At 49.6% G+C, this 26,706-nt stretch overlaps 1 protein-coding gene across 1 annotated transcript in view; it reads right to left on the bottom strand.

Moving 5' to 3' along the window:
- The window catches only part of LOC133349797 (angiotensin-converting enzyme-like), a 37,078-nt gene extending 14,696 nt beyond the window's left edge, over positions 1-22,382 (bottom strand). The window contains 15 exon segments of the mRNA XM_061563559.1: positions 1,189-1,347; positions 3,167-3,303; positions 3,632-3,843; positions 5,449-5,571; positions 7,544-7,642; positions 8,555-8,699; positions 10,423-10,649; positions 11,410-11,582; positions 13,480-13,577; positions 13,877-13,925; positions 13,927-14,069; positions 14,879-15,022; positions 18,973-19,072; positions 19,845-20,009; positions 21,927-22,382. Of these exon segments, the coding sequence (XP_061419543.1) occupies positions 1,189-1,347; positions 3,167-3,303; positions 3,632-3,843; positions 5,449-5,571; positions 7,544-7,642; positions 8,555-8,699; positions 10,423-10,649; positions 11,410-11,582; positions 13,480-13,577; positions 13,877-13,925; positions 13,927-14,069; positions 14,879-15,022; positions 18,973-19,072; positions 19,845-20,009; positions 21,927-22,163 (2,211 nt within the window). The 5' untranslated portion in view covers positions 22,164-22,382.
- Between the last annotated feature and the right edge of the window lie 4,324 nt (positions 22,383-26,706).

Here is a 26,706-nt window from a genome sequence, read left to right as displayed (position 1 = left end):
CAACGTGAGTTGAACGTGGACAATTAGACCCAAGCCGAAACATAGCATACAAAAAAAAATTAAAATATTTTTTTTATTTTTAATGATAGAATATAGTATTGTCATCAGTATGACATAAGTATACCAACTTTGCAGTCGATACCATATTGGGAAGTGGGTTAAAATTGAGTTACAAGATTTGAGGATACGACCACAACAGAGTTAATAGAAAGCATGTAATAAGATTGTTTAAAAATACATATTTTTATGATAGAATATAGTATTGTCATCAGTAAGACATAAGTATACAAAGTTTGCAGTCGATACCACATTGGGAAGTGTGTAAAATTTTAATTACAAGATTTGAGGATACAACAACGACAACAACAGAGTGAGTTAAATAAAAGCATGTACAAATAATAAAAACAACCATTCCTTTGGATGTTGATTAACTGTGAGAAGCCAAGTTAACGTACTGCAGTTTATCTTTATACTCTTAGATTAATATATGGTGCCTACATAATGTTTAATTATGTATGTACCTTGTGTTAATCTAAGAGTGTATGTACATTATAGTTACATAAATTATGTAATGTATGTACATTCAATGTATGTACGTTAGAATCTACTTACGTTATATATGTACATTGTTTTAATCTAAGAGTATTATAACTGTGAATAACCCAACTACTAATAGGCAGCCATTTTAATTTATATGACATTAAGCCCTCTCTGGTCTTCGCATCTGATAGGCTCACGGTGATGACATCACCTTCACCCCTCTATTTAAGACCGAAATGGGAGGAATTCTCCACATCTCTGACTGTCGCCTGATGAGGCTGGTTGTAATTACCAGCGAAACGTCGTACTCCAATCGGAATTGTTGTGGGTTTACTCTCCAACACAGCGGTGTGCTGAACTAGTAACTAATTGGCACATTTTGTTCACGTGACGAACCTTACTAATTGGCTGTCGGGTGGTGGCGGCTTTAACGACACATTCATATTTACGCAATCTTCCCCCCAAAAAACCCTCTATTATGGTTAACATTGGTCGCGAAAGCCTATGTGTCAAACAAATCAAATTCAATGCAATTAATATTCGATTGCGCTTTGGGCATTGATGCAGCAGTTTGCTGAGAGCGCTCGACGAATGAGGACGAGGACGACGAGCAGGAGGGAGGACGCTGTGCCCACCGGGCGGACTCACCTCGTCGAGCTTGTCAACGGGCAGGGCGGCGACGCCGATTTGGCCGATCCTCTTGAGCTGCCGCTTGATGCCCTCGTCCCGGAAGTTGCGCCAGTCGTAGCCCTTGGCCCTGAGTCCGTACTCCACCGAGTGGTTGGCCACCTGCAGGCTGGTCAGTTGCTGCGCGAGGCGACACCACGCGCGCGCACGCCACGACATGTCAGCCGTGCAGTCATGATAATCGTAACGGCCTGTATCCAACACTGGGAAGTTTTGCCAAATTCCATGAATGGGTTTTTTTTTGCCACAATAGAGATTTTTTTGGGGGTTCACATCGGTGTGTAAATGTTGTGGGTTTACTCTCCAACACGCCGGTGTGCTGGTACTCGAATTGTAAATGGGTAATATTGGGCGCGAAAGCCTCCTCCGTGTTGAACGGATATTTTTTTATCTTCATGAAGGAGAAAAGTAGAGTGCCCATGGGGATAGCACTCGAAGGTCCATACAGATAGATGCAAGAATCCATTATCCGTACTGTCGTTTCCCGGCAACCACGCAGCCCAGCGATGTTGATAGCCGCATAAGTCCGCGCGATCGATGGACACTCTCGGGTTGTATCACCACGTGTTGTTCGACACGATGACCGACGTTTCACCCCACAATGCCGGGAGCTTCTCCAGGAACTGAATTGACGCCGTGACAACCCAAGATCACATCAGAGAGCTATACGGCCAGAAACGCCTATGCAGTTGTAAATGAACCCACCACGCCCAGGTCAGTGTCCCCTTCAGAGGCAATCCTTTGTATCTAGCCAGGCGGTGGTGGTCATGCGCGTGGCCTGTAATCCAGCACTGTGGAGGCGAGGGCTGGCGGACCGCACAAACGTGAGCGCTGAAGTGCGCTAACTCTGGCTCGCCAGAAGGCAGGATGGCACAAATGCAGTCTCGTCTCCGATAACGCGGTAGCTGTGTTCCTCAAGTACGGCGCGTTATGGGAAAACCGCGTTGTTATTATTAATCATATATAATACAGGGCAAAGCACAGTCTGCTATAACACGTGAGATGCGTACGCATCCTGATTTGAAGCTTTCGTGACTGCAGAAATCCAAACCCTTTGGTTCTTTTGGTAAAGTCACGTAGGTATAAAAATAAAATAAAAAATAATATATCACGAAGTTTCGATCGCAACACATGTGATCGTCCTCAGGCTGTGTTCTTCCTGGTTCAGCAGTTCTACTGCAGGATTATTTTTTCCGCCTGAGGACGATTGCTTGTGTTGCTATCGAAACGTCGTGATATATTATTTTCTATTTTATTTTTCTACCTCTGTGACTTTACCGAAAGAACCAAAGAGTATGCGTACGCATGCTGAACAAAGATTGAGGCGCGTGGGTGGCATCCAGAAGCATCCAGCAGCATCCCGCCTTCTGCGATGCCACGCTTGTTCCTAATCTCACGGCATAGTTATGTTCACCCAATCGCATTACATCCAATTCGCATTACAAAACACGTGTTCCCAAATACATTAATCGCGTTACATATGCAGTTCACGCTATGAAAACACGCATGACAGGGAAACAGACTGCACGGATTCCGCCTACCGTCTGTATGAGCGTTTCCTGCGCGCACGCGCAGCTTGTCTCCAGGTCCAAATGCTCACTCGCTGGCAGCGCTTGGCCAAATGTTGGGTGCCGGCTGCCGCCCATGGTTCCCCGCGCCTCTGAGTTGCCCTCTCTCCCCCTGAGAGCGAGCAAATACTGTGCGGCTCGTGCATTACGAGTCGATAAATTACGATTCATCTCTACGGAGTTGCGACGAGACGCCTGCCCTGCCGCCCGTCGCAAGGAGGTCCCCCGTCGTTCATCTGGCGCGAGTGCTAGTGGGCGTGCGTCGAGCCGCGTCCGCGTGGGTGCGTGCGTGGTCTGGTGGGGCCCCCACGAAGAAGACACCGCTGCGGTCAGGGGCCTCGTGCGTGGCGCTGGCCTGTGCCGATTCGCACCACGAGCTGCTCGTTCTCCTTCGTGATGTTGGTGTTGAGAGTCCACGAGGCCTCGGAGAACGCGTTCCACTGTTTCTCGGCGGTCGCGCTGAACTCCTCGAGCAGCGCCGCCGCCTGACGCTCGTCCACGTTCTTGTCTGCGCGCCACAACAAGGACGAGGTCGCTGAGCCGGGCAGACTCGGCTGATATTAAACCATGGCGTACAAGCCAAGTCGAGTGGTTTAACCGGATAAGAACTCGAGAGACCAGGAAATGCAAGAGTGACCCGGGCCACTAAAATGACAAAAGCCCAACAAATAAAGTACGGCAATAACGACGTGTTTGTGACATTGTGCTATTTCAATGTGGCACCCCCAGTGGCAGCTCTCCCTGTGCGCAGAAGGTGGCTCAGCACCTGGCATGCCGGTAGGGGGGGGGGGGGGGCGGGACGATTGCTGGGTGTGCACAGAAGTTCGGGGACCAACCCAGGCTCCCGGGGTAGTCGTCCGGCACGGGGGGTCTCCAGTCGTAGTCGGGCCAACCGAGCACGTCCCCGTTGCGAGCGTTCTCCTCCCGGAGCCACTCCACCAGCGGCTGGAAGTACTTCACGAGCGGCAGGGCACTCAAGGCCTCGGCGCTGGTCGCCTCGCGCAGCACCTCGGGCCACGGGCGGCTGGAGCCCGCCTGCAGGGTTCGCCTGGGCGCGTTGCGCGGAGACAAAGGTGGCTCCTTATAGCCTTTAGCAGACTCGTCGGCGGACGCGAACGCTTGTTAGCGAACGCCCTACGACGGCGGGGCGGTGCATGACGCGCCGAGAGGCCGGTGTAGTCACCGGCCATGCAACGGCCACTCCTGTCTCCCCGGTCCTGTCGTTTAGCCACTGCGGCAGCCAAGTTATTATTGTTTGGTATGGCAGGTGAGTTGATCTGGGCGAGGCTCAGAACTGGTTAGGGCATCACTTGTTAGCTGTGTTGTGAATCGATCCCGGTTCACCCGGCACGCTAACCACTCTCCGGCACACACACGCACACACGCGCAACGACAAAGGGATCGACCCGTGTAGCCCGCACAGGCCGTTGGGGCAAGTGCTGTTAGCGAGGAACCCTATAAGACAATTACGCAGGCGCGCATTCACAGAAAAACACAAATCACTAAACGATTTGTTTTGTGACACAGCGTAAGTCGCGAGTCTCAGAGCGCTTTACATCAAACGTCTCATCTCAACCATTTGAAAGGGGAAACCCCCCCACCCACCCCGAGTGGCAGGTTTCCCTGTGGGCACGCAAGGTGGATGCAGGGAATGCTGGGGCTGGACTCTGCGCTACCAAATCTCCCTTTGGCTGCCCGAGTTCACTGTGATCATGGTGGGGGGAGGGGGGACCCAACTCCCCGCCCCCCACAACAACAGCTCTACCGTTCCCACCCCAGCTAGAGCCGGGCTCTGGGGCGTGCCGAGGCATCGCAGGTGCGTTCCTCGCTACGCCGCGAGCCGGGGAGACAGCGACGACGTGGCAGAGGTGGTGGGGCCCCACGCTAGACGGGCCAAGCTCATCGGATTCCTCCTCCAGTATACAAAAAATTTATTCAGATTCTGAAGGAAAAACTCATTCTGATTCTCATTAACACGGGAAATGGTCTCGTGCGCGAGATGAAGAGGCTGCGCGGTTTGCAGAGTGGGGAAGCCACGGCATGACCACCTCCGCCTCGTTCATGCGGGGCCCCCTAGTGTCCTGCACGTGCAGCTACAGCTTCTCCACGAAGCGACCGCCGGTCTTAACCGCAAACTGAATTCATTATGGTCATGCACGAGAGTTGTCTCACAGCCGACAGTGTTAACATTACAAAACTGACAGCCATAAACCATGTTTCTTTTACCAGGTAAGGCCTACCACTGAGCTATGAAGCTCTTTTTCAGAAGCAACCTGGCTATCACAAATAGTTCAACGAAGTGGCTTATCACGTGGAAATGTATAGCAGCCAAATACTCTAAACGCGTGATGTTGATTCTAAATTGTGGAGGGAAAAGCCTGAGGACCCGGAGAAAAATCCACGCGACCAAGGAGAGAGAGAGAGACACACAAACTCCAAATATACAGCAGCAGGCGTCAGGGTCGGGATCGAACCCACGCGCTCCTGCGAGATGTTAACCCCCGTGACCTGCATTGCATTGGAAGGCCGTCGCCCCCATGTCCTGCGTGTCTGGGTGGGTGAGCGACCCGCTCCTCGTGCACCCGCATTGGCAAGGCTCGTTATGCGGGGTGTGTGGGGGGCGTGCGGCATGATGAAGACGACGACGACGCACGCGAGCAGGCTGCCGGCCTCCACGGAGCCGTGGATGTCGCACGTGTGCAGGGGCCCCGCGTGCCCCGCGGCCATGCACAGCGCCTCGTGCAGCTGGAACTGGAGGATGAAGCTCACGAAGTACCTGCACGCGGGCGGGACGGCAGGGACACCGAGGTCTCCAACTGCTGCCGGGCGGCGTCGTTGGCACACGATTGGCGTCGGCTTTATCGTCATTGCCACGGCCATCGCCGTGATTGGCGTCACAGAGCTTCTGGGGATTGAAGAGGCTCTGTGACTCCACGCCAGGTGACCGTGCGTGTGCCGGTGGATTCACCGAGGAGCTGGAATGTGCCGGCAGTGACTTCATCATCGGCGCTTTCTCCACCACACGGGCGCGCGCGGGCGCTTCCGGGACATCGTTGCACATTGCCTGTGCATTTCAGTGATCAATGAATAATCAATTATCAATTAATCCACCTGCACGTGGCACCTGAGACGACCAAATCAATCCGGGGTGGCATTTATAGCCTCCTCAGAGACCACCTGTGATACTTTGACGTTGAACAAGACTGACAGAGATCAGATATTGGCATTTCAATTGTATCGCAATTATAGAAGGAGGCTGCATCGAAGCTGGACCCAATGAGTGACCAACGTAGAATTAAGAGAAAGGTGGCACATAGAAGAAGACAACCTGATGATGCAGGCAGTGATGAGAAGGAAAGTGGTACTATTTGGACACGTGTAGGATGGACAACAACAGGAACATTAAAAGTGTTTCATGGAACCTCCTTTGCCAGTATAAAAATATAAGAATAGGGTTTCCCCTTTCTGGCAATAAAACAGCTGTGTTAACATGTTAAAACACCAAACTGAAACCTTTTGCAAGGAATCATGTCTGCATTCACCACATATACTTGTAGTGAAAATACAAATAAAAAAACATGCTCTGACAGTATATGCATTGCAAACCTATTCTTATATTTTATTAAAAGTGTTGTTATTCAGAATAAGTAATATTTTAAAATACTTTTTTTAAACACGCTTTAATGAAATGTACCGTACGAGTAATGGCAGAACTCCACGACTCCAGGAAGTGGGCCCGAGGCTTTCCATAACGTAAGGGGACGTGGTGATTTACAGCCACCGTGAGTTGAGCGTGGACAATTAGACCCAAGCCGAAACATAACATGTAAAAAAGATTGTTTAAAAATATATATTTTAAAAAATTCAATGATACAATATAGTATCGTCATCTTATGACATAGGTATTCCAAATTTGCAGTCGATACGACATTGGGAAGTGGGTTAAAATTGAGTTACAAGATTTGAGGATACGACAACAACAGACAGAGTGAGTTTATAAAAAGCGTGTAAAAGAATGTTTAACAATGTGTTTTTTTATTTTGTATGATAGAATATAGTATTATCATCAGTATGACATAAGTATACCAAGTTTGCAGTCGATACCACATTGGGAAGTGGGTAAAAATTGAGTTACAAGATTTGAGGATACAACAGACAGAGTGAATTAATTCTCGATTTGAAGTTTTCGTGACTGCAAGGATCCATACTTTGTTTTTTCGGTAAAGTCATGTAGGTAAAAATTAAACAAATTAAAATGAAAACAAATGAATGAAAACACGTTTCGGAAGCAACACAAGTAACCGTCATCAGGTGTGACTGCTCCAGCAAATTACATTTGTTTTCATTTTAATTGATTTCATTTTTTACCTACGTGACTTTACCGAAAAAACCAAACAGTAGAGTGAGTTAAATAAAAGCGTGTAAAATAAAAATAGAAGGAAGCGGACAGAGAAAAAGACCTGAACAGAGAATGGCTGGACGACTACATCACAAGAGATTGGTGATGTGGCCACTACTTGAGCATACTGACACAAGACAGAGATGAAAGCGGAAACAAATGACGAAATGTGCCGTGCCCACCTACGGGGGCTGTCTGCCCAGGCAGCGTGATGAGCATGACGACAGAGCTCACTGGGAGCAATCTGCCCAGGCAGCGTGATGAGCATGACGACAGAGCTCACTGGGAGCAATCTGCCCAGGCAGCGTGATGAGCATGACGACAGAGCTCACTGGGAGCGCCACGTTACCTGATGTAGGGGGAATTTGCCGCAACGTGGTACTTGGTGCCGGCATCGAAGTCCTCCTCGGTCCTGGGGACCCCGGGGCAAATCCCCTGGTACTTGGTCCTGCAAGATGAGCGAGCGCATTCGGGGGGGGGGGGGGGGGGGGGGCTCAGAAGTGACCCCCACGTCGTTCCACGGCTGTTGCGTGGTGACGTCCTCACCTCTTGAGATAACCACCAGCCCAGCGGGGGGTTGTGTCTACACGACACAGAGCCGTGTGGGACAACTAACTGGGCCCTCCATTCCAACACTCCGCACGGAGGACTGGAGGGAGGAAGAAGGGACGTCTGCCACCTTAGAAGGTGGTTGTACGTCATGGACCATTTTTTACAATTTGTCAACCACTATTCTTGACGTACATTGCATTTAACATTGATTTCACACTTCATTTGTATACTGTCAATGCCGCTTTGCCGAAAGGAGCGACTCTGTGTGTGTCACAGCGGAGACAGTTTATGTCTCACACCCCCCAACCCCCTCCAGAATGTGAAACGACGCCACCAGCTCCGTGAGCCCTCGCAAACTCCACCACCGACTAAAATAAGTCATATTTTTTTTTTACTTTTTAAAAACACGCTTTTATGAAATGTATTATAATGGAAGAACTCCACGACTCCTGGAAGTGGCCCCGAAGCTTGCCATAACGTAAGGGACCGTGGCCAATTACAGCCAACGTCAGTTTACAGTGGACAATTGGACCCAAGCCGAAACATAACATATAAAACGAATGTTTAAAACTATATATATTTTTAGGACATAATATAGTATTGTCATCAGTATGACGTAAGTATACCAAATTTGCAGTCGATACCACATTGGCAAGTGGGTTCAAATTGAGTTACAAGATTTGAGGATACAACAACAACAGAGTTAAATGAAAGAGCGTAAACACAACGACCAAGGGAGACGCGTGGGGGGGGGGCCTACCCCGTGACGCCCGCCCTGTGGGACCTGATGCCCCCTCTCTCTCCCTACCTGAGGTGCCACCAGTCCTGGTTGTAGCGCCCGGGAGGGGTGTGCCCACTGAACACGTCCCAGCGCCACTGGTCGACGAGCAACCCGAACGGCAGGAAGGCGATCTTCCCCAGCGCCATCCACAGCAGGAAGTTGATGTCGCTCTCTGCTTGCGCAGGGCCGAGATCAGGACTCGTCAGATTAGGATGTGTCACATTAGGACTCATCAGATTGGGACTCGTCAAGCCAACCAGTGTCAAGGTTCAGCTCCACCTGCTTTTCTATGAGGCACTATTTACGATATGTTATCATTTTATACGATACTAGCTTTACTACCCGGCTTAGCCCGAGACTTGGATTCTTGTCTTTGATTAATACACGGCCTACGCGGAGGGTGGGGGGGGGGGTGACGTCAGCAGGCACACTGCGTGACGCTGCCGCATGCGGGTGACATCACAGATGTGACGTCACCGCTCACTTGCTGTGAAAAATATATCCATTATTGCGCCCCCCCCCCCCCCCCAAATACAAAAGTCTATTGTTATACTTTTTGCATTGTGTACAGTCTGGAAGCTACCCACATGCCAAATTCCAAGTTTATTGCATGTTCCATCACATCGTGGTTATTAATAAATAACTTTCCCCTAGCTTTGTACTTTTTTCCCATTTTTATTGAATTGTTTTTGTGCTTTACTTCACACCTTGGATTAATGCGCTATAAAAATCTACATAAGATAAGCCTGCCAGACGTGTTCTTATCATCACAACGTTATAATCCACAACACGTATCGATGGCAGGCGCGAAATAAATAATTGGTTACCCGAACTACCGAAATCACGTCATATAAACACGTGCCGTCAATTACTCCAGAAGAGTGCGTCGCTGAGAGGAACATCGGACATTCGAAACTGGCCAGCCACACCATCTCACTCCGCTGACCACCGCAAACTTCCGCATCCTACAGGGCATGCCCAATAATCTGCTTATCTTACCTAGAACCATCGGGCCGAGCGGTGTTTCTCTGTAAGCCGCATCATCATCTGGAACTTTCTCCCAATGCACATTGGCAGGATCCAAGCACCATCCACCGTCAAGCAGCGACTCAATGCTCTCCTGTTCAGGGCCTTACCCGTTCTATCTCTCACCTGTCCAGGCTCTCACCTGTCAAACCTCTCACCTGTCCAGGCTCTCATTTGTCCAGGCTCTCACCTGTCCAGTCTCTCACCTGTCCAGGCTCTTACCTGTTCAATCTTTCTCCTATTCAGGCTCTCACCTGTCAAACCTCTCACCTGCTCAGGCTCTCACCTGGTCAGGCTGTCACCTGTTCAGGCTCTCAGCTATCCAGACAGACGTATTTGGGACTTGGAGCTATGACTCTGCGCCTCCGAGTTCGCGATCGAACATTGCCTCTGATTGTTGAAATGTGTGGTCATCATGAATCGTGTTTATTAACATTATTACAGTTGGTTCTCAAGTCAGATGAGTTGATGGGCTCAGCCCGGTCCTTAAAGACTGCACACAAGAAATAGTTCTGCACTTGATTTGATTAAATGCCAACTCTGAAAATAAAATGTATCAGTTTGACTCTCATGCAACCACCGTTGCTCTCAAATGCAGAGCGAGTGGTAAAGTGACCTCTGGCATGCGAACCAGCGGTCACTTCAAGGAATCTCAGAAGTAGCTCTGTCACAGCCACTTTTGTGGGCCATGTCCTCCCATTAAAGAGGGTTGCATTGCTCTGCGCGAGTTTCGAATGGATACTCCTTCTCACGACATGACACGTATAGCATAACTTGCAGAAAATTGGGAGGGGAAAAATACTAAAGATTGGCACAGACCAGAAACATTGCGCCGTTGCTTTCCGCACGCCACGAGTGAATACGCTTGCCTGGATCCTCGACGTAGCTGGGCTCTAGCAGCCCGATCTTCTTCAGGTGACGCGGCGTGGCCACGGACAGTGCCATGACGTCGCCGATGGCCTCGTGGAAGCCCGGGTTGGCTCCGCGCCGGAACGGCACGGGCTGCTCCTTGTACTGCAGGAAGTACTGCACGTGGCCCATCTCGTGGTGCGCCTTCACCAGGTCGGTCATCGTCACCGACGTGCACTGCTTGATCCTGCGGAGACGGAAGCCACGCGTGGTCTGGCTCACGGTGGTTGGAGTGGCCGGGGTGGCGGTGATGGAGCGGTGGTGCGATGGATGAGTGTGGCTGAATGAGTGGACCATATTTCATCTAAAGACAAATTACAGATTGACTTTCAGCAGATATATATAGAGAATGCGTGTAATTGTCCGATGGCCATGCTGTTTATTTACATTGGCAAAGGAAGTGATGTGTTTTTCCTGCAGTTTTAACCCATTTGTGATGTCGGCATACTGAGACAGAATCTATTCGCGATGCTCACGACGCTTTACATTTTAACGAGCGGCATGCAGAAGGATATATCACAGAACTTCTTCTGAAATCCTTTCAACGGACCTCTATACCACCTGGTCTGCCACAGATACATTTTGGTTGCATGATAGTCAAAAATATATATTTTGAATCGTTAGAAATGGAATAAAGCCACAGTGGAAAGCCATATCCAGTTTGTTGGCGTTTTTTAGTGATGTTATTGGTGACCAGGCCGGGACCATCAGCTCACTGCGCTTGAGAAGCTAAGAGTGGAGTGTGCGGCTCTGAGCCACCCGCTGTGGAACAGCTGGTGCCAGGTTGGCCCGGCAAGGCTACCGTGGGAACTCTGGGCTGAGCCCACTTTCCAGATTCGAAAGAGCCGATCAGGGATCCGTTTCCCAGTCGGTCGTGGGGAAAGCGGCACTAATTAATTCGGCAGCGCAGGACGCGGCACCGGAGTACGTGGCGCCCCGGCACTCACCTGAAGTCCTTGCGGTTGTAGAAGTCCCAGGCGGAGGCGTGGCACACGACCTCGCGCCCGTCCACGGGCTTCTCCAGCATGGAGCCGTTCCAGAACTCGGGGGGCATCTCCATGAGGCCCAGCGAGGTGAAGAACTCCTCCGAGACGCGGAATATGTGCGTGGCGTTCCACCCCTGAGCCGCCCGAGTGAGGGGGCGGGAGGACAGCAGCCTCGGGTCACCCACGGTGGCGAGATGTTGACTACCTCGCCTGGTAGACAGCAGGTCGTGGGTTCGATTCCAACCCTGATGTATATTTGGAATTTGCCTGCGTGGATGTGGTCACGTGGATTCTCCTCCGGTTTTTCCCTCTATGTTTAGAATCAGCATGCGTTTCGAGCGATTGGCTGCTATAAATGTCCACGTGATAAGCCACTTCGCTGAGCTATCATTCGTGGCCAGGTCGCTTCTGAAAAATATCTATATTGCAGTTCAGTGGGCCTTACCTGGTTAAATAAAAAGAGTTTAGTTTCGTGCCGCTTGAGGCGTGTGGTGGCAGCCTCTCCGTGGTCCAGTGCGAAGCTTGGCGCTTAGATAGAGGGCTTTGCGATTCACCCCTCCAGTGGTTGGATGACTATCCAATGATTCGTGATCATCTTTTTTATTGCAAGAAAATACAGCCATAAATGTAACCTTGGAATACAGTTTTCACTTCACTCACGTCATCCAACAAAATAATAAACTCTTCCACACGATTCGACGTGCTCGTTGCGGGTCCAAGCGTCGATTTCGTTTGACGATCCGACCGACTGTAACAGGCCGATTCCCCCAAGAGACGAAGGCCGATGCGTACGGCTCTCGCAGCGGCACCGGAGTGGGGCCGCGTGCCCGCGTCCAGGCCGCAGCGTCCCTGACGATGCAGACCGTGCGTCTCCTTGCTGATCTCTCGTCATCAGCAACGGCGTGGAGATGGGTGGCTCGTGCAATCTTGAGACTCCACCCCCCTCCTACCACCACCACCCCCTCATGGGGAGCGCCACGGTGGCGAGATGTCAACTACCTCGCCTGGTATGCAGGAGGTCGTGGGTTCGATCCCAACCCTGATGCTTGTATATTTGGAGTTTGCGTGTTGTCTCTGCCCATGGTCGGGTTTTCCCTCCACATTTAGAATCAACATCACGCGTTTAGAGTATTTGGCTGTTATGCATTTCCACGTGATGATGATAAGCCACATCGTTGAGCTATTATTTGTGGCCAGGTCGCTTCCGAAAAAGAGATACGTTGCTCAGCGGGCCTTATTTGGTAGAAAAGAAATAAAGACGAAAGAATAAACCTTGTGATAAAATCACCTGAGGAAGCTAAGCAAATGTTGAGCCTGGATAGGACTTAGATGGGTGACCACGCTGCATGAAACAGCTGTTATTGGGATATACGCTGTCAGCAGAGGTCAGTTTAGCATAAACCATTATTGTACTGTACTATGCTCTAGCATCTATGATCTCCGCCTTCGTCAGCCTGCGCTGACCAACGTGGTGAAGCATCGTCAAATAACGCCCAATACCCACACAGCATGGAAGGGCCCTCATCCAGAAGTCCGTTGTGAAACTGGGCTCGACATATATAGAGTCTGTTCTCCGATAACGCCGCAATGTTTTCATAACGCGAATTGGATATAACGCGATGAATGGATTAAGGGAACACTTTTTTTATATATATAATGCGGATGCGAATTGGATCTAACGCGATTGAGTGAACAAAAACTACGTCACAGCGCGAGTAGGAATAAGCGCTTGTACGGCTGCCTCGGCGTAGCATCGCACAAGGCATTGGGATGCTGCTGGAAGCTTCTAGAGGCTACCCACGCACCTCAGTCTTTGTTCAGCCTGCGTACGCATCTCACGTGTTATTGCGGACTGTGCTTCACCCCTATATTGTATATTATTTATTATAACGCGGTTTTCCCCGTAACGTTCTTCGGGAGCGCAACTACCACCGAGTTATGGGAGAACTGACTGTACATCAAAAAGCAAAGGTGTCCTGGAATTCGGCTGAGCAGGCACTCTGCCAGGAGGGAGAAAGGACAACGCTCTACCTGCTGCACCATGGCGCTGGTGACGTCCACGCTGGTCTTGCCGGGGTAGGGCACCACCAAGTCGTAGATGCCTTGCCACTGCTGGGCCCACATGTCACCTGGGGCAATGGTTGGGGGGGGGGGTGGGAAGGGGGTCAACAGGGGGGTCGAGAGAGAGTCTGCCGCAATGCACTGCAGGAGAGGGCTCGCGAAGCCGCTGCGGTTTCACGCGGCGCAAACACCGGAGGACGCGGACAAAAAATCCACACGACCACGGGGAGAGATAAACACGCAAACTCCAAATATACAGCAGCAGGCGTCAGGATCGACATCGAACCCACGACCTGCTGCGTACCAGGCGAGGTCACTAACATCTCCTCGCCCCCGTGGCGCTCCACGAAGCCACGGAGAAACCCACCGAGCAGGTGCGCGGGAATGGGGCCGCGCAGGTTGACGAGTCCGCTCCCCGTAGCGCCGGTGCAGCCTGCGCCGCACGTAGGCGTGCATGTGCAGGTAGAGGGGCCGCAGCTCGTCGTACAGGCGCTCCAGGTCTGCCCGGAACGTCTCCGTCTCGTAGACGGAGCGCCAGAACTCGCCCGTGTCCGCGAAGCCTGCAAATGGTACGTACCGCAGAGACAGTCTGTCCCCCCCCCACCCACCCGAAAGTGACCACGTAAAGCCCCCTGAAGTCCAGGGTGACAAGAGGCGATAATGGCTACAACCGTGATGATGAATCCTAACAAAGATGAAACCGGAGTACGATTGACTCATTGACCTGCTGCTCCTGCTGCTGTCTAAAATGATAAGGCCACGGATTTTTACTTTGAATTGGTGGACTTAACACAGCGCCCTGTGCGGTATGGACACACAGTCCAGCGATGTCACCTGACGTGCAAAAAAAACTGGTAACGGCCAAACATCCCGATACTGGAATGTGACCTGGAAATTACTCAACGGGGATCATACATGGCAGCAAAATGCCAGACACGATGGGAGGACCAATCTAACGGTCACAAATCGCGCCACATGCCAAGTGCCACAAGTGGCTCAGGGCACGCAGTATCTTATCGAGGATTTTATAGAGCGCTTTTGTCAAAGCGCTTTACAAGAATTAACAATGGACCATCAGTTACTGGCTGACGGGGAAAGGGAATGGGATTGAGTGCTGGGGAGGGGAAGGCAAGGGAGGATGATGAAAGGGAAAGAGAAGGACGAGGTTAGGAAGGGGGAGGATGTAAAAGGTGTTTAAGACGAGGACAGGAAGTAGTCGGGGGATCAAGTTGCTGCTGGCTGCCGACAAGTCCGCCGCGGGTTACGGCGCGGCATCGAATCCGCTCTGTGCACCTTGCGGCTATCGAGCGGCGAAGCTGCGCAGGTCACCTCCGAATGGGGGTCGGGGGGGGGGGTCACGGCGCCGTACCGTCGGCACGCGACGCCTCGTTGCTGAGCTGGACGAAGCGCGCGTACGGAGCGCGGAGGGGACGTCCCACGGAACTGCGCCACCCCTCCCAGTAGTAGAGCAGCTGCGTGTAGCTTCGCGACGTGGCCATGATGTCGTTGAGTTCTGAGCGGCCACCGCAGACAGCGTGACCTCAGTTTAACGCGGAGTAGTAGTAGGCTTTCGCGACCAATATCGTCCGTAATAAGGGGGGATTTTTCGTTGGGTTAGATCGCGTAAAAATAGGGACACCTCTACTTATGAACATTTGACTTACGAACTTTCAGAGATACGGACAAACCTGTCCGTATGTCAAGTTGCCTGTTCGGATTGCGAGTCGTAAGTTCAGATGGCGGTGGTGGCGTCTACATCTGCAGAACATGAAGAACCAGTGGCATCTACATCTACAGGAGATTATACAACTTTTAAAACCGTTCCCCGTATTTAGTGTGCATGCCGTACAACATGTTTGGAATCGACAGGAGTAAAACAAATCGACTTATGAACAGACGTCTGGAACCTAACTCATTCGTAATTAGAGGAGTACCTGTATACATGTCATTAAAGCCGCCACCTATACGACACAGTCAATTCGTAAGGTTTGTCACGTTAACAAAACATGCAACATCGCCCCCTACTGTGAAAAAACCTGGCAAGAACCCTCCAGAGAAAATTTGTGAAGACTCGGTGCCAATTAGTTAGATCTCCGTAACTCACCGGTGTGTTGGAGAGTACACCCACAACATGTACAATTCGAGTACGACGTTTCGCTGGTGATTTGTGGGGACTCGGTGCCAATTAGTTAGATCTCCGTAACTCACCGGTGTGTTGGAGAGTACACCCACAACATGTACAATTCGAGTACGACGTTTCGCTGGTGATAACAAAATCAACCTCATCAGGCGACAGGCAGAGTTGTGAAGAAAGTCCTCCTGCCTCGGTCTTAAATAGAGGAAGGCGAATGTGATGTCATCACAGTGGGTCTAACAGGTGCGAAAACCACAGGGGGGTTATTGTCGTCATATAAGTTACAATGGATCATGTTAATCTGAGAAAATGCATTACCTATTATTGGTTGGATTATTCGACAAAAGCTCAGCCCACGAGCACTTTACGTTGATTAATGTGTGATTAAAACTTGGCTTAAAGCTTTTGTGACTGCAGGAATTCATATTATTTGAGTCTTTCGGTAAAGTCACATAGATAGGTTAAAATTAATAAAAATAAAATGAACAATAAACGTGAAATGAACAAAAAAACGTCGTAGTTTTTTGTTTATTTTATTTTTTATTAATTTGAACCTATCTCGGTGACTTTACCGAAAGACCCAACTAATATAATGTGTGATTCATAATAGAGCTAGGCCACAATAATTATCTGAGCAATTGTGTGTCATTAAGAACCCTCAATCACCCAACAGCCAATCAAATGTCATCGCCACGTGTATAGGCGTTGACACGCCAGTTATTATTTCGGACCACTGGTAAAGTTGAAGAACAATCCTCATGACCACATTTAGCAAACAGACACTACGGCGTTTCGCTTGAAACTAGAATAAGCATCACCAGGACAAGATGCAAGAAGTAACTTTTTAGATAAATCTCATGATGAATGTTGAAGGTCAACGTTTGAGATGTGGTTTAGTTATTGCCCAGGCGTCGACTGTATTTTTTGAATCGTGAAACCTTTCACCTGGATGGAACATCTCATTTACAAGGGTGTACAGAGTGTCAAGTGAGACACCCACCCGAATTAAACTCGTAATGATGGCGCATTTACGCACGCACACTTTCAATCCCGAACGTATGCCGTTTGAGTTTATACAATGAGCATCACATCCAGTTGAACACGTAGACTAATAAATAAATGACAATGTTTGTTTTTGGGTTTGGTCACATGTTAGTTTTAGGATAAAATTAATGTCAATAGCCCTCCACCACCCAACACGGCTGTCACGTTTACAAAGATATCGATTACACGTGCCATTATATTGATCAAATAGGGACCAATAAAGCTCCTCTTCCCTGGTGGCCTGAGACCCACCGGTGGCTTAGGGCTTTTGGTGGAGGGCCAATGACTAAAACTACCACGTGGCCTAAACCCAAATAAAAATGCGGATCATTGCATTTGCTACGAGAATATACGTTTTAAGTAAAAAAAATGATAAACATTGAGGTAAGCACTCGCACTGGAACTGTTGTGGATTGTATTTTGTCTTTTTTTTATGCAGTGGTCAACTTTCCAACATCTTCTTTGCTCATGGTCTCGTTTGAATTCGATTCCGTATTCTCTCAATCGAGGACACCACAATTAGAACGGTTTAGTTATCTTGCCTTTGGTCGTTGTCACGCTGCACTTCTGAATACGTTTGTTTTTGTACTTTATAAAGCACAATATAAACGACAATTAAAATGTTATGGGACCTTTTTTGCCAGCATAAATGTATGAAAAATAAGAATAGGTGTTACCCTTTCTGGAAATAAAACAGGTGTTAAGATGTTCAAACACCAAATAAAAACCTTCAGCAAAGCATCAAGTTCGCATCAACCACACATACTTCCTTACGTTTTGTTTTTCCACAGATTTGTGACTTATTTTGCTTGACTGGATGGCCAGCACATTAACGGTAGCATGATTTGAATCTGTAGAGGCAATGTACGGATATTTGAAAATAAAAAGGTTGTTTGTGGCCCCGGGCCCAAATTCTACTGTAGTGTAAAATCCAGTTAATGTAACAATTGTGGCTTCCAGTCAAAGATGTTCTCAGTGCACGACTGGCATGCATGGTCTCCTGGGCTAAGGCTGGCTGCACCATTCCATAAACCGGGGCTGCCTGCCTGCTGTTCGACATCATTGCGCTCATTATCCTTTGGTTTCCATGCCACGAAAAAAATGTGCTCACGAGAATTGCAATAATTACTGCACCCTAATCAGCATCATTTACAGGCCAAATGTCATTTGGTTAATGGGCAGGCACAGTGCAGCTGACAACCATCATGGGCGGTATTGCGACAGTGTGCGCCTCATTGGATATTCTCTCTCGAGCCGTTTTGAAACCGCCCTGCTAGCGGGCCTGAGATGCTTTCACTACCCGTAAGAAGACTCACAATCTTCTAGATCGGAGGCCCTCCCTGAGACGCCAGGAATGGTCATAGCCTCGCTCTTAGCCGCAGTCGACAATGTCAGCCAAACCAATGGGCATTCAGGACTATTGGCTGGCCATGATACAAAGATGATCGCTGCATCGCGTGCTTTCAGACGCGCTTCTGCGGCCGTCTGGAACGCTCTTCCTTCCTATATTAGGAAGCCACTGGAGCTGTGCACTTTTAAATCGAGATTGAAAACTCATTTCTTTAGAAATGCTTTTTATTTTTGGTTTGTTGTCCTTCCCTGCATCTCCAATTAGCACGGTTGGCTACGTACGGTGCAAAAGAAGTTCAGCATACATGCATACAGATGATCCACAATGAGCCGAATCTCGTTTTATTCCTGAAGATAATCAGGACTGAGTCTGCATACTTCTTGGATGGGCGACCACCACGCGTAAAGAAATAGGGCTTTCGTTGTCAGCAGAGGGCAGCGCAGATGGCAGTGCCCTTCGTGGGGAAGTATGGTAAGAAAAAAAACCTTTACCCGCACGGTGTGGTGAGGACCTCGTCCAGCAGGGTATTGACAAAAGGGGCCGTACATGAACGGTGATGAAGAGGATGACGGAGCAGTGGGTTTGAAACCCCAGCTGCTGGTGTTCACACAGGGCCGTGTGTTGGCCAGCGGTAGCACCGGTCCTCAGTGCCAATTTTCTCGCTCGTCATTTTCCGGAATGCTGTTGGGGTTTGGCTTGGAATTGTGGTTTGTGGCGTAAGGCACCACCACTCGAGGACAAGCAAGAACCATCCATCATCATCATCATAAATCATTGTACCCGATACTCCTGTAACCCTATAAGGACAAACATTTATCATGAGGACAAAATAAGGTGAGATGACAGTGGCTTGCTCCCATCATTCCCGGAATACCATTCCGGGCGGTTGCAGCTGAATAAAGCACTGCTGGTGCTGGTGGTGGTGGTGCTTCACCTGGCTCCAAGGGGAAGCAGTCAGGCCCTGAGCTGTGGCCCGGCTTGCACACCGCCCCTGTGCTGTGCGTCGTCTGCATCTGCAGAATGACCCGGTTCAGCTGCACGACAAACAGCGACGAGAGCGGTGAGAGTTAATTTTGTTTGTTTGTCATCGAGACGCCTTCCTCTCCAGGGAGTCTCTGAGCGCTTGACACGCTGACTAAGTGGCTTACCTGACGTCTCAACACATTCGAAAGGGCATGCCCGCTTGGCAGCCGTCCTCTGTGTGACGTAAGGCGACGCAGCATCTGGCCCGTAGGGGGCGATTTTGTCTCAGTGCAATCTCAATTGAGTAGAAATCCACATTCGTTGCCGTTGGACCAAAGTTTTCAGGTTTGCGGAAAATTTTCACAAATTTGCGAACAAACGGATTCTCATCGCCGGATGATTTCGCTCATGCACGGTGAATTAAACAACAATTTTAGGTTTACTTGACGTCACTTAAATAACACCTTAACCCGAGGCGCTTTCCAGCGAATTAAGAACGGTACATATGCATGTAATGGTGAAGATGAGGTGAATAAAATAGATTAAATGAAGCAATGGGGCAAATATGTGCTGCGTGAATTCGCTGAAAGGCAAAACTAATGACAGTCAATGATGATGAATGGATTGAAAAAAATGGACAACGAGTGAATATTCCGAAGGAACAGCGCCGGCGGTGGTTATGAGGGGGTGTGGGGGGGGTTGCAGCTTAGGGACACACAGGAGCAGCGTGCAGCGTGGAGACACACGGTGACACGCGGAGACACGCGGTGACACGCGGTGACACACGGTGAGACGCGGTGACACGCGGAGACACGTAGCCACTCAGGTGCTGTGCAGAGTGACCTCTTCTCTGGCCGCGGGGTCGAGGTTGGCGCTGCTCAAGATCCTCATCTCCCTGAGTAAGCGCCTGAGGTCGTCGGGGAAGCCGTCCCTGATGTCGTCGTACAGGTACTTGGTCTTCTCGCCCCACGCTTCGGTGAACTCCTGCATCTTCAGCCTGGCCTCCACCTGGTGGTGATCGATCATTTTAATGGGCAGCGCTCCCCGCGAGAGAAGCCCCAAGTTGTACGGGCGTAAAGCTCTCCAAGCCATGCAGACGCAGCTCACCCGCCCCTGAGGTTTGATTACACAAACGAGCCAGACCGATGTCAGCTGAGCGATGATTGAACATCGCACGCTAATTGTGCGTCGTGCGCAAAATTTGACGCGTCGTTTTTCACTCGGACCTTAATCATCTTCAATGGTGCCGTTTGTTGTTGCCTGCTTGTAGCGGTGGCTCTCTGGGCCTGTCACCAGCAAGGGTAATTTGGCGCTCATTGTAATTGAAACATCGTTGTGTGGGTAGTCCAGCGACGTGCCCTGCAGGGCGCGTCCCTCCTTGTGGATGATGGTTGATAAAAGAGACTGGTGATGGAATGTCAGCCAAAGGAGGGAATTCGCCCAAGCGGACGACCGCCCTTCCCCCGCACCTCCGATTAGCATGGTTGGCTACGTACGTTGCGAAAGAAGTTCAACGTACGTAAACACATCGTGTTTGTGGAGCAATCTCAGTGTACATGCAGGGTACGGATTGTGGCAGAGTAGAGTTGAGACGTGGGGAGGCGGTCATCCAACAGTGGAATGATCATGGCTGACGATGATGACGATGACACACAAGGCATGCCACATCAATTGTACGTTGTAAGCGAATTGCACATTCTCCACTCATCGTATATTGTAAGGAATGTGACCTCTAATTGTACATTGAGCGCTAATTGAATATTGTATATTAATTATGTCATTGCACGTTGTACCATCAATGTAATTGTACATTGTTTGTCCGTTGCAAGTTCATGAGAAACATAAGCGCCAAGTCTAACGTGTTTTATTATTTTTAGAATATGCTTAACTCTTCGCTTCAATGCACAACGCACGATAACTTGCTATTTGTACACTTCATTTACTACACAAGGGACTCAAGGAACTCGGGGGAGACGAGGGGATCCGGGGAAGACGAGGAACTCAGGGACGCGGAGACTCAGAATCTGAATCTGTATTGATACTGGAGGAATCCGATGAGCTTTCAAGCTCCTTTTTTGCAGATGTCCAGTAGCGACGGGTCAGAGAGTTACAACAACAAACAATACCATACATTTTGATTTAAAGCTTTCGTGACTGCAGGGATTCATCTTCTTGGTTCTTTCGGTAAAGTTACGTAGAATGGAAATAATAAAATAATAAAAATAAAACATAATAAAATATTTTATAGAATGGAAATAATAAAATAATAAAAATAAAACATTTAATACTTTTTTTATGTTTTCTTTTTATTATTTTATTATTTCCATTCTATGTGACTTTACTGAAAGAACCAAGAATAACAATACAATTAGTCGATTAAAATGCAAAGTATAGGAAAGTAAAGAAATCACTAGAATAAATATTTTACCAGGTGAACCCCACTGAGCTCTTAGCTTATTTTTCAGAAACGACCTTCCCACAAATGACAGCTCAACGAAGTGACGAATATCACGTGAGAACGTTTAAAGCAGCTCTAAACGTATTCTTGGGTCTTTCGGCAAAGTCACGTAGATAGGTTCAAAGAAAATAAGCAAACAACAGAAAACTACGACGTTTCGATCTCAACGTAAGCGGTCGTTTTTTCCTGAAGACGACCGCTTGCTTTGCGATCGAAACGTCGTAGTTTTCTGTTATTTTCGATTATTTTCTTTGAACCTATCTCCGTGACTTTACCGAAAGACCAAAGAATATGAATTCCTGCAGTCACGAAAGCTTTAAGCTCTAAGCGCTCTATCCGCAACGACTCAGAGACCCAAGTTGACGCAGGGCCCATGGACAAGAGGCAAACGTGGAGACACGACAGAGGGCGAGAGGCCAGGGTCGTGCAGGGGGGATCGTGCAGGAGAGTCGCGGACGCAGCGGTACCAGTCGCTCCAGGTTGACGGCGGTCATGTTGGTGCTGTGACCCCAGGCGGCCAGGACTGCTCGCTCCAGCACCAGCTCGGCCGCGGCGCTGTGCGCCTGCACGAAGCTCCTCGCCCCGCTCTCGTTCCGGCCAAACTCCTCGTCGGGCAGAGGCAGCTGCTGGGCTCGGCTCAGTTGCACGAGCTTCTCGACCACCGTCAACACTGCCATCACCACCACCATCGACACCTTCGCCATAGCCAGCGGCCCGCTGCGCTTGGGAGGGTCGCCGTGGATGAGGTGACCACGGGGAGCCACGGGACACTGGGCCACCTCTTCTGCGCCGAGTTCCTGGGTTGACCGGAACGCTCCCTGTGCCCGTGATGCCTCACCGAGCGGTGCCCTTAAGTGGTTAATGATCAATTAGCGCCGCGCCTCTTTGTGAGCGGGGCTCCCGTGATGGACGGGGCGAGCAGGTGCCGTGGGACGCGCCGAGCTATTCTGGGTCCCGTGCGCAGGCGGAGAGGAGCAAGAGGAGGAGGAGGAGAAGGAGGACGAGGAGCAGAAGGGGCCTGTGGAGCCGCGCCCCCAATGGGAAGGGGATGGGCACGTCCGCGGTGGACGTGAGACGGTGGAGGTGACGATACCGATGCTGGTGATGGCGGTGAAGGCGATGATGATCATCATCATCATATTCTTAGGTTTTTTCACTTGATACAGCTATCGTGCTGTGACGGTTCCACCTGAAGACGGAAGCTCGTGTTGCCTCCAGAAACGTCGTGATTTTTATTTAATTTTATTTTACTTTTATTAATTTTAATTTTTTACCTACGTGACTTTACCGAAAAAGACCTAAGAATATGAATCCTTGCACTCACGAAAGCTTCAAATCCATCATCATCATGATTGGTGGTGCCGATGATCATGGCGATGGTGGTTGTGATCGTGATAGTCGTGGTGGTGATAGAGGGTGGTGGCGCAGTCATTAACACGCTGCGCTACGAACCCGGCGACCCGAGTTTGATTCCCGCTCACGGCCAACACCAGTGACGACGATCTGAACCGGTCCTGGGCCTCCCCTAGGTCGACTCAGCCTAAAATTAGTACCTAGTACGGTGTGTAAACATCACCACTGGGGAGACAAAGGCGGTCGGGCGTGGTGTTGGCCACCCACCCCGCTCGTGTTCCGTGCCGGTCCTCCATAGGTGCTCGCTAACAGCACTTGCCCCAACAGCCTGCAAAGGCTATCCGGGTGAACTTTGCCTTTGGTGGTGATGGTGCCGGTCATCACGACGGTGATGTTGGACGACGGTCTTCCCTTCTCTCCCGTATCCTCTTGCCCGTGTGTGGAGGGGAGGCCCACACGCGGGAGCGTTGACCAAGAAGAGAGAAGACGCTCGCATCATCGGGCGCGTTGGCGTCGGTAGCCCAGTCGCGTTCCTCGTCACCCGACAGGGATATTAAAGCGAGAAGAAGACGAAGAATCCTTTGCCTGTAACGTCTGGCAACTTCGCCAGCACGAGTTAAGCAAAGCCTGACTCTGCTGATGAGGCACAGTGTCTCGCCACCGATTCCAGAGGTTGCTTGTACTGACTGAACCATTCAATGCCTGCTGACATGATTCACTCCCAGAAGGAGCGATGGGTTGCGTAAGGAATACTTTTAATTCTATATTCGTTCCCATTCGCAAGGCCCTGTCCGCACGCGCTCCGGGTGTCCTAGGGTGCCACCGAGGACGTCTCGGTCCCGGGGTTTCACGCTGCTCGGCTGTGATTGCATTTCACACGAGAGGACACAGCCATATGGGAGGGGGCTGTTTAAAACAGCTTTGTTGTTGTTGCAAATAGGACACTTGAGCGCACATTTAGATCTGTTGTCAGTGTCGTGACAATGTCCATCACAGCTGCGATCGGCGCAAAACGTGCGGTTCAAAAAGCTCTGCCATTCGAGACATCTCGATCACGCTCATTCTCAAAACTCTGCCGATGCCGTCTCGCGTGTACGTTAAGCTATAATCGGCGTTGTTTGCATGGATATTCTGTTCGGTATTTTTGGCGTTTGAAGAGGTATTTGGCTCACGGATATTTCGCCAATGCGTGCGACACCCAAAATATCCACACGTTCGTGGAAGTGGCGGTATTTTTACAGCGCTGACACCGCGGGTGAACTGTCACCCAGCCTCTACCCCACAGCAAGACCGTGACCCCACAGCAACACCGTGACCCCACACTCACCAGAACCCCACAAGCCTGACCGTGACCCCACAGCAAGACCGTGACCCCACAGCAACACCGTGACCCCACACTCACCATAACCCCACAATCATGACCGTGACCCCACAGCAAGACCGTGACCCCACAGCAACACCGTGACTCCACAGCAATGCCGTGACCCCACACTCACCAGAACCCCACAATCCTGACCGTGACCCCACAGCAAGACCGTGACCCCACAGGCAGACCGTGACCCCACACTCACCAGAACCCCACAATCCTGACCGTGACCCCACAGCAACACCGTGACCCCACACTCACCAGAACCCCACAATCCTGACCGTGACCCCACAGCAAGACCGTGACCCCACAGCAAGACCGTGACCCCACAGGCAGACCGTGACCCCACACTCACCAGAACCCCACAAGCCTGATCGTGACCCCAAAGGTAGACCGTGACCCCACAGCCAGACCGTGACCCCACACTCACCATAACCCCACAATCCTGACTGTGACCCCACAGCAAGACCGTGACCCCACAGCAAGTCCGTGACCCCACAGGCAGACCGTGACCCCACACTCACCAGAACCCCACAAGCCTGATCGTGACCCCAAAGGCAGACCGTGACCCCACAGCTCGACTGCAACCCGCACTGGGGCTGTCTCTGCCACTCTCTGCAATCCACAATTGGACTCAATAATCTAACGTATGTTGAACGTCTTTCGCACAATGTCGCAAATTGTGCTAATCGGAGATGCGGTGGCAGGATAACAAACTAAACATTAAAAAATCTGTTCTACAGAAATGAGTTTTCAATCTGGATTTAAGCGTGCATAGCTCCAGTGGTTTCCTAATAACGGAAAGAAGAGCGTTCCAGACGGCCGCAGAAGCACATCTGAAAGCGCGCGATCCAGTCACCGTCTTTGCTCGATGGTTAGCCAAAAGCCGCTGCGAGGATGACCGGAGTTTGCGTGGTGGTTTATGCTCCTTGACGAGATCAGCAAGGTACTGTGGTTCATTAGTGGCAAGCACTTTGTGTGCACGGAGCATGACCTCATAATACAGGGTGCTTCAAACAAATGTTAACACTTCTGAGAATTTGCAATAATAATATCCACGAGTAATGTGCTGCCTACGGGCTCTGGAGGCCACCTGAAAAAGATTCCAGGCACGTGTTGACAATGATGATGACTTTTTGAAGCTATTAACATACATTTGTTACGTAAGTGTTAACATTTTTTGAAGCAACCTATATATTCGTTCGGCAACCGGTAGCCAATGCAGGATCAGCGAGCGTTGGACGGATAGTCGGATCTTGCAGCGCCCGTCACGACACGTGCCAGATGACTTTGCACACGCTGCAAGCTTGGTGTCATGTTTTTGGCAGACATCCCATCGAGTAGTGAGTTGCAATAATCGAGCCTTGTCGAAAATATGCTACACGTCACCGTGTTGTCTATGTACGCCTGTCATAGCAGGCAATACACAACGATCACACGTATGTTTTCATCATTAAGTTCCGTTTTCCAAAAGCTCTGCAATCTGCTCTCATCCATATCTTGAATTCATGATGATCCCTGTCCACCTCCCACAAATGTCCTGGGTTGTTTTCCAGTTGTAACCCTCTGACAGATGATGCCTATTGTCTCGCCAACATGCTATGCATGCCAAGGTCATGGCAATTACAACTTTGTTCACATTTTTCTTGAGGTTCACTTTACAGCGTCATTAAATATTAACCATTTTAAAATATGAACGTTCTTCGTGAAGTATTGACCGTCCTAGATTTGCTGATAAGTCATTATATCAATGGAAATGAACAGCAAAGCATACATTATTGTACTGATATGAAATGTCGAATTTCCCCTTCCTCACTTCGTTTTCCTTTAAGACCTATGATTTTTTCGATGTAAAGCTTTCGTGACTGCAGGGATTAATCTCATTGGTTCTTTCGGTAAAGTCACGTAGAAGGGAAGTACTGTAATAAAATGATAAAAATAAAACACAATAATTATTTTTATCATTTTATTACTTCCCTTCTACGTGACTTTACCGAAAGAACCAAGAAGACCACCTATGAAGTTGAACGTGATTGCTGCAACACAGAACGACCACTTGCTGCAGTAAACTCTTGAGCACTGAGTAAAGTAATTCTCTCCAGTTACTTTTAATTTTCACTTGAGCAGCACCGAACACATTTCTAGTAAGTACATCCTGGTTTGCTCTGTTCTGTTCCAGTTTTTATAATTAGCAACACATCAATTCAACTGCAAGGCATTAGAGGCGAACATGATATGAGTGTGCAGAGTACGTTCCTCTGCAAGAAACATTTACAGTGACATGAACATTAAACCTATGTAGGTGTGATGAACAAGCAATCATTTTGTTAGTGTACTGGGCAAAGCAATCTCATTAATGCTTATTAACATTTAATATTTGGCATGCTAATTTTTTCCCAAAAACTACAGTTCTGGGTACTGGCACTGGTAAGCCATGTGGTCAAGTTTTTTTGTACCTGAAAACACTGGAGGTCGAATCGACAGACGTAGACTTTAAAACACAAGCATTCAACAACAACACGTCCCAT

Source organism: Lethenteron reissneri, chromosome 31 (genome assembly GCF_015708825.2).
Source record: "Lethenteron reissneri isolate LAM-NWPU_2019-01 chromosome 31, ASM1570882v1, whole genome shotgun sequence".
Lineage (NCBI taxonomy): Eukaryota > Metazoa > Chordata > Hyperoartia > Petromyzontiformes > Petromyzontidae > Lethenteron > Lethenteron reissneri.
This window is presented reverse-complemented; position numbering and strand designations above follow the sequence as displayed.